Genomic DNA, 9105 nt, shown 5'->3' with positions numbered 1-9105 from the left:
AATCCAGTTATGTTATATGGCTCAGAATGTTGGACAATATCTAGTAACATGAGGAAATGAATTGAAGCAGCAGAGATGTGGTTTTTGAGGAGGATGCAAAGAATATCATGGACGAAACGAATACCTAACGAGGATGTCATGAACAGAGTAAGCACAAAAAGAGAAATAATGTATGAGATCATGAAAAGGCAATGTAAATTCATTGGAAACACAAAATTCTCTGCAGATGCTGGGTCAAGGCAACACCCACAACACGCTGGAGGAACTCAACAGTTCGGGCAGCATCCGTGGAAACGAACAGGCAACGTTTCGGGCCGAGACCCTTCGTCAGGACTGAAGAGGGACAGGGCAGGGGCCCTATAAAGAAGGTGGGGGGAGGGTGGGAAGGAGAAGGTTGGTAGGTTCCAGGTGAAAAACCAGTAAGGGGTAAGATCAAGGGGTGTGGGAGGGGAAGCAGAGAGGGGATAGGTAGGAAAGGTGAAGAAGGAAATCAAACCATTGTCTCCCGTACCATCACCACCCTTATCAACTCCGGAGACCTTCCATCCTCAGCCACAAAACTCATAATTCCCACACCCCGCACTGCTCGGTTTTACCTCCTCCCCAAGACCCACAAGTCTGACTGTCCCGGTAGACCCATAGTTTCTGCCAGCTCCTGCCCCACCGAACTTGTAATTGCCTACCTGGACTCCATTTTGTCACCCATCGTTCAGTCCCTCCCCACCTACATCCGGGATACATCCCATGCCCTCCACCTCTTCCATGACTTTCAGTTCCCCAGTCCCGACCGCTTCATTTTCACCATGGATGTCCAATCCTTATTAACTTCCATTCCCCATCAAGAAGGCCTCAAAGCCCTCCGCTACTTTCTGGACAATAGACCTCACCAGTTCCCCATCACCACCACCCTCCTCCGGTTGGCGGAACTGGTACTCACACATAATAACTTCTCTTTTGGCTCTACCCACTTTCTTCAGACCAAGGATGTAGCTATGGGCAATCGCATGGGCCCCAGCTATGCCTGCCTCTTCGTTGGTTATGTGGAACAGTCTATGCTCCAAACCTTTATTGGTACTGCTCCCCAACTTTTCCTTCGCTACATTGACGACTACATTGGTGCTGTTTCCTGCACCCATGCTGAGCTCATCAATTTCATCGACTTTACTTCAAACTTCAACCCAGCCTTCAAATTCACTTGATCCATCTCTCCCCTTTCTCGATCTCTCGGTCTCCATCTCTGGAGACAGATTGTCCACTGACATCTTCTATAAGCCCACTGACTCTCATAACTACCTCACCTATACCTCTTCCCACCCTGCCACATGCAAAAATGCTATTCCCTATTCCCAGTTCCTCCGTCTCCACAGGATCTGCTCCCAGGATGAGGCTTTCCGTCCCAGGTCATCTCAAATCTCCTTTTTCTTTAAGGATCATGATTTCCCTTCTGCCGTCATCAATGATGCCCTCACCCACTTCTCCTCCATTTCCTGCACTTTGGCCCTCACCCCATCCTCCCATCAGCACGACAGGGACAGAGTTCCCCTTGTCCTCACCTACCACCCCACCAGCCTCCGGATCCAGCACATTATCCTCCGCAACTTCCGCCACCTTCAACAGGACCCCACCACTAAGCACATCTTTCCCACTCTAACCCTCTCCGCTTTTCGCAGGGATCGATCCCTACGCGACTCACTTATCCACACGTCCATCCCCACGGATTTCCCACCCGGCACTTATCCCTGTAAGTGTAAGTGCTACACCTGTCCCTACACCTCCTCTCTTGCCACCATTCAGGGCCCTTCCAGGTGAGGCAACACTTCACTTGTGAGTCTGTTGGGGCCATCTATTGCATCCGGTGCTCCCGGTGCGGCCTCCTCTATATCGGTGAAACCCGACGCAGATTGGGGGACTGCTTCGTCGAGCACCTCCACTCTGTCCGCCACAACAGACAGGATCTCCCGGTAGCCACCCACTTCAACTCTGCCTCCCATTCCCATTCAAATATGTCCATACATGGCCTCCTCTACTGCCATGATGAGGCTAAACTCAGGTTGGAGGAGCAACACCTCATATACCGTCTAGGTAGTCTCCAGCCCCTTGGTATGAACATAGAATTCTCCAACTTCCGGTAAGTCCCTCCCCCTCCCTTCCTCTATCCCTATTTCACATCACCTCCCTCATAGTTCCGCCTCCTTCTACTACTGCGCATTGTTCTCCTGCCAATCACCTCCCTGCTTCCCGTTCCCCACCCCTTTGTCTTTCAAATTACTGTTTTTTTCAACTACCAGCTTTCTTCAAACCCTCCTCAAAGTTCTTCCTTCAGTCCTGACAAAGGGTTTCGGCCCGAAACATCAACTAATCTTTTCAACTGATGCTGACTGACCTGCTGAGTTCCTCCAGCACATTGTGAGTGTTCCTTTGACAACAGCATCTGCAGATTATTTTGTGTTTGTGAGAACAGCTGACAGGATCATAGTGGTCTCCCTACCAACCATTGGGGAAATTTATCGGGAGCACTGCATACACAAGGCCCTTAGAAATATCAAGGATCCCACCCATTCTTCCAGCAGCCTCTTTGACATTCTTCCATCAGGTAGGAAACTCTGATGCATAAAGGCAAGAAAGGTCAGGATAGGAAACGGCTCCTTCTCTCAGGCCATTAGGCTTCTGAACTCCCTGTCACATCGCGTTCAAGTGTCACCAGTTAATTTGTACTGTACCCTACGATATTTAATTTATGCGCTTTCGATTCTGTCTTGCCACTGGATCCAGATGGGAATTGGGAAGAGAGAGTGAGGCTGACGCTGCACAACTCTCCCTCACTTAAATCCAAATCACACGCTAGTCTCGACACCATCATAATGGTATCGAGGTCCTCATCGACGTCGATGATGGACGAACACACACAATTTATGCACTTTGTTTATTTATGCGTAATTCATTTTAAAATTTAATTCTTACTTTCTTAAGCTATTGTGTTTTAAAAAGGTTCTAGTGCTTTCCTGGTGTGTGTGACGAATAAACTCTTCTCAGGCTATCCATTATACAGGTACAGGTATCTATTATAACCGAAACTCTGCCACTTTCATCAGGGATGATGCCTGGGTATGTCCAGCTCGGTGGTATTTATATCACTTTAGGCCGGCCCTCCTAATTGGTTAGTCCTCATCCAAATTGAAATAAAACTAGAGGAAAAGAATTTTAACAAAGACCAAGGTTTCACTGTGAGTAAGATTTGGAATTCGATTGTAAGGTGGGAGAACAGAAACCTAATTGGATGAGGACCAACCAATCAAAAGGGATGGTCTGCGAGCGGGGGGGGGGGGGGGATAAATGAAGGAATAGGTAGGGAAACATTTGAAAGCAGTAATGCACCATTAAGCTGGATGCCAACCGCTGTAAAACAAGATACAGAGAGAAACATCTGAAAGAGTGAGAGAATGGGATTGACAGGATTTCTGTTCAAGATGCTGAGAGTGACCAAATGAACTAAATCTGTTAAGTAACAATCTTATAGTTCTATAAATAAGGTAAATAGTGAATTATGATTGTTATATTTTAAATTATGTATCTGTGATAAACCACATTATTGATTTTACAGTGATTTATTTTGGTTTAAATTATAAACCAATGCCATCATCCTTAATCTTCACTGGCACCCAAAGCTGCACTGCATATAATAACTCTTCCTTAACAATTGCCAAATGGAACCTGTCCTTGGGCTAGTGTGACAGCCGTAGAAGGAGAACGTTTGTGGTGAGGTTGGTGTTGCTGTGGGGAAGCAGAGAGCGCTCGGATCTAGTCCGCCCTGGAATGGAGTCCGCTGGTGGCTGGCTTGGCTGATGCTGTTGGTGCTCGCAGCCCGGAGAAGGGTTCCGACCCCCTGTGACAGAGGTAATTGGCTACACGAGAGGAGAAGCCGAAAGGAACCAGGTGCCGCTTGTGACGGCTCGGCCAGTGGAACTGCAGCTGCCCGGCAGGCCAAGACCTGCTGACAACCGCAGGGATCACACAGCGGCGTACTGGACGGCCTAACAACCGGCTCATGGGGACACGGTCGGAGGATCAGCTGCACTGTTAAAGTGCCTGACTGTCCTCCAACGTTGCCCACAGGCAAAAGTTCAAAGCTCCTCCGTGTGTAAGTGTCCGCCTTCCTTTCTGCTGCTACACTAACTAATACGGCTCACTCTGCTGGCTTGCATCTTCTCCCATTTCCCGCCTTTCCTCCCATCATTCCTTCATAGTTTCCAGATTGGGTCCCGCTATTGCCAGTCCTAATCAGGGTTTATTATGGAAGAAGTAAGGGTAGAAAATGCCCTTGTTTGTTTTGCTTGTTGCAATTAACAAAGCATTCTTTTTTTCTTTTTGTAGGCGTGTTTCAAAAAATGCCGCAGGTAAATAAAGAAAGCGAGAGGTTCCGGCCAACCAAGGAGGGCTTTATTCCACCAGACGACAGACAGCAACTTTGTAAGTAAGCTGTTGGATTGTATTTCATCTTTTAATAAAATGACGACTTTAAAGTGAGCACTAATACCCAGACTTTACTGAGAGAGTTGACTTCAGCAGATATTTGTCTTGCAAATTTCGCAACATATGCTGGTGATATTAAACTTGATTCTGATATTGCTGCTATTGCTTCTGCTGAAATCAGCTCAGAGGATGTGGTATTGTTAGAGGTAGTATCTTTCAAACAATCCATCAAGCTGAGGCCCTATTGGCCTCTGTGGTGTGTAAAAGGTCACAGTATTTTTAAGGTGATCAGGGTAGTTCTAGTCAGTGTTCTGTTCAGTATTTGTATATTAATCAAAATGACTTGAATGAGTTATTAGGTTGTATTTATATTTCTATACAAGGCACTTTAATGAGTATAGAATGACTGTTGCATTTACTGCACCAAATTTTAGGGATTAACTGATAATAATCAGTAAGGCATTCCTGAAAACATACGTCTAAAGGCAGGAGGAGAGATAGCAGCGTGCTGCGCGCGCGCAGCCCTCCGGTGAAAATGATATCGTATCCGTTAAATAGGGGCCGTGGACAATTCTGATTTGATGGAGACGGACGTGAAAGCACATAGGAACATCTAAAGAAATTCCTGAAACAGGTTCGCTGCTGTTGTTACTGCACGATCGAGAATCTTCCGGAGGGAAGGCCTCAAAATCCCCGGCTTTGCCTGCTGTTGGCGACCGAGATTGAGGTCGAATCGTTTGGATAGAGATGGTGCTCGGTACTTGGTGACGGAGGGCTGATCGGAGGCTAGAAGTTTTCGGACGACTCAGAGTCAGACTGTGGTCAGGCATGGCAGGGAGAGTTTTCTACCTTCTCCCGTCTGCGTGAGATGTGGGACATTTGGGAGACTTTGAACTTTTTATTGTGCCATGGACTGTTCTTCATCGGGTTATGGTATTGTTGCACTGTTGTAACTCTATGTTATAATTATGTGGTTTTGTTAGTTTTTTCAGTCTTGGTCTGTCCTGTGGTTTGTGATATCATACCGGAGGAAATATTGTATCATTTCTTAATGCATGCTTTACTAAATGACAATAAAAGAGGACTGCGTGTCTTCATAATCTAAAAATGTTTTCTTGTAGATTAAAACTTGGTTTTGGAAAAGAATGTCAACCATGCATTTTGCTGTAACAATGCAGCTTTTAAACTGCATGTATTTTGCAACCAACAACCAAAAGACCAAAGCACGAACTACAGTACCACTTTTGCCCACACTTCACCATAATATGAGGATCCCACCAACAACCCCCTTAGAAGAATATCATAATCAACTCTAGTGATTGCACTACTGGTATTGTGCAATTCCATTAGTTTATAGGTAAGTACTGTAATAAAATACAGCACTGGGATTACCTGGGTTGGAGGAAACCCAGTATAGTGAAGGCACAGGCAGCAATAGGAAACCTTAAATGTATAGGTACTATTACTGTTGTTACAATTTTGTATAGCAATCTAAAGTTAATGCATTTGCTCTTTAAAAATTATGTATTTATTTAGCAATATATCATCAAGTCGGACCTTCTGGCCCTTTGAGCCACTCTGCTGAAGCAATACCTGACAAACCTGATTGGCCCTAACCTAACGTTGAGACAATTCGCAATGACCAATTAACCTACCTACCGGGTACGTCTTTGGAGTGTGGGAGGAAACTGGAGCACCCAAAGGAAACCCACACACTCCACTAGGAAAATGTACAAACTTCTTACAGAATGGCACTGGAATTGAACTCTGAATTCCAGAACTCCTTGAGCTGTAATAGCATTGCGCTAACCGCTACACTACCACGGTGCCCAACTAACTGAAGATAACGTGTTTTAGCCAAACCAAAAGTTGAAAGCTTCCACCTGAACTATACCGGAAAGAAAAACCAAATAATTGAAGTCTTAAGTTTAATGGTTTCGATCATTTAGAAATTCTTTATTGACTGTAGAATGAATTGGTGAAAGATGCCGCACAATGCAAGTCCTTTATTTACTACAAACGAGAAAATTTGCAGGTGCTGGAAATCCGAGAAATGCACACAAAATGCTGGAGGAACTCAGCAGGCCTGGCAGCATCTATGGAAAAATGTACAGTCGATGTTTCGGGCAGAAACCCTTCTGCAGGACCTTCTTTATTTACTAGTAGAGTTGATGAAAGTATTGCATGTTAAGGTTGTAGAAATAGCCAAGGGAGTGAAGTTTTGTATCTTTTAACATTTTGAAATAATTTAAAAACCATTTCTTCATTATACAGTAGAAAAAAGCATTCAAAATACATGAATATTTCCTAATACTCTCGCAAAGAGCTTTGTTTTATTACAGGTTTCCCCCGCCATCCAAAGGTAGAGCATTCCTATGAAACGGTTCGTAAGCCGGAAGGTCATGAAGCAAAGAAGCAATTACCATTTATTTATATGGGAAAATTTTGTGAGCATTCGCAGACCCAAAAATAACCTGCCAAATAACACATAAAACCTAAAATGACAGTAACATATAGTAAAAGCAGGAATGATATGATAAATACACAGCCTATATAAAGTAGAAATACTTCTCTACAACGATTGCCTGCACGGATCTCGGTAGCGAAAATCTCACGCAAGCGCTGTTTGCATAAACGCACTGTCCAGTAACCTTTGGACTATGAAGCTGCCAAATCTACCAAATAACACGTAAAAATACACAGCCTATATAAAGTAGAAATAATGTATGTACAGTGTAGTATCACTTACCGGAATTGGGAAAACAGGGCCGAGCACACTGATGATGTGTTAGACTGAGTCATCGCAGGTTGGGGTGGTGCAGTGGCCCCATCCTCCAGGCTGCCAAGTGATACATTGCCACGAAGAAGGCAGCGGTAGCCGGGAGGCACACAGCACATCTTTAAGAAAAAAACTGAAATAAACGTGCTAATTAATTAGGTGCCGCCCGACAGGTAAATGTCGGCGCAGATCAGAGGCGACGCAGACGGCATTGATCTGGGCCGACATTTATGTGCCGGGCAGCACCTAATTAATTAGCATGTTTATTTCGGCTTTTTTCTTAAAGATGTGCTGTGTGCCTCCCGGCTACTGCTGCATTCTCCGTGAATCGGTACAGTATCTGTTTGGGGCCCGGAGTTGGGGTGGTGGGACACGGGGGTGTCATCTCATTGTCGATCAGGGCAGGCAGGTCATCTTCTCCTATGACTGCCCGCCTCGATGTCGAAGGTCGAGGTTCGTCGTCTGCTGTGGCTGATGTGGAAGGCTTGCTTGACTGCTGAGCCTCGCGCATTTTTCTATCACACAGTTCTTTGTAAACACTCAAACCACCCTGTAAATATCCCCTAAACCTATGTACCCTTTCAAAATTAAAGTCGTACTTTATCATTGCAGCGAAAATCTCGGGCAGTTGCTTCACTTTCGCCACTGCGTTCGGTTTCGATTGTTATCCTTTTTTCTTCCAATTGCATCAGCTCTTTATCCATCAGATCTTGGTCATGGGATGCCAAAATCTGTTCAACATCATCTTCGTCAACTTCCACAAGCCAAACTCACTTTGTCCTTCCTTCGTTCACCACAATCGAAAGGCTTAATTATGTCTAGTTTTACGCTAAGTGTAACACCCTTACGAGCTCTTTCAGGCTTTTCCGTCACCTTAGAACTCATCTTGCTAATGGCTGCTCACAGGCACGTGTTAAAACAATGCCGGCAAGAATGCAGTTCCGAATCCAGGGGAGAGTGGCTGCTCGGGGTGCGCGCTGATTTTTTATCGCGCGCTGCCTTTCTTCATAACAGAGAAAACACCTTCTGAAAGCGAAAACAGGGTACTAATGTAGGTCTTTCTTAACAGTGAGGTTTCGTAAAGCGAACATTTGAAAAGCAGGGGAACACCTGTATTTTAAACATGTTTTAAATTGTTTGGATGATTATCTGTATGTGGAGCAGCGAAACAGTTGGTGTCGATGTCAGTATAAAGCTGATAGAAATGGAGAGTGTAACCAACGTGAAAACACAAAACAAAACCAAAACAGTTATGGTACAAGTGAAAGAGTATGTGGACAGGTTTAAGCACTGCCTTCACAATTGAAAATAATTGTGTGGATTTCCTCAAAATCCGGCTATATTTTGTATTGCCTGGATGGAATAGTTATACTCTAATATGTTTTTTTAATTGTTTTAAGCCTAATGCCAAATCTCTCTTCATTGTTTTTTTTTTCCTGCAGTCTGTGAGGACTGTCAAGAGTTCTTTGAGAACAGCTGCCCAGTGCATGGTTTACCGTCTTTTATAAGAGATACGCCAGTCGAGCTTGGATTACCCTGCCGGGCCTTCTACACACTTCCTGCTGGCTTGGCAGCAGGACCTTCCCAGACTCAGGAAAATCAGCTGGGCATTTGGTGTGTTTCCAAGGCACTTCCCAGAGGAATATTCTTTGGACCTCTAGAAGGAAAACTGGAATGTTACGATGTGGTTGGAAGAACATCTTTAATTTCAAAGGAGGTACAGCGTATATTAGTACATTTCTTATAATAGATGATGTTTAATGCCTAACAAGAGAAAATCTGCAGATGCTGGAAATTCAAGCAACGCACACAAAATGCTGGAGGAACTCAGCTGGCCGAGCAGCGTTTATGGAAAA

The 9105-nt window shown here is 44.8% G+C and overlaps 1 protein-coding gene across 1 annotated transcript in view; it reads left to right on the top strand.

Annotated features, from left to right (window-relative positions):
- Positions 1-3821: 3821 nt before the first annotated feature.
- znf408 (zinc finger protein 408) overlaps positions 3822-9105 on the top strand; it is a 31524-nt gene continuing 26240 nt past the window's right edge. Inside the window, exons 1-3 of the mRNA XM_063063240.1 lie at positions 3822-3894; positions 4372-4467; positions 8692-8966. Of these exons, the coding sequence (XP_062919310.1) occupies positions 3843-3894; positions 4372-4467; positions 8692-8966 (423 nt within the window). The 5' untranslated portion in view covers positions 3822-3842. The remainder of the gene's footprint in view (positions 3895-4371; positions 4468-8691; positions 8967-9105) is intronic.

The sequence above is a fragment of the Mobula hypostoma genome, chromosome 11 (assembly GCF_963921235.1).
Source record: "Mobula hypostoma chromosome 11, sMobHyp1.1, whole genome shotgun sequence".
NCBI lineage: Eukaryota > Metazoa > Chordata > Chondrichthyes > Myliobatiformes > Myliobatidae > Mobula > Mobula hypostoma.
This window is presented reverse-complemented; position numbering and strand designations above follow the sequence as displayed.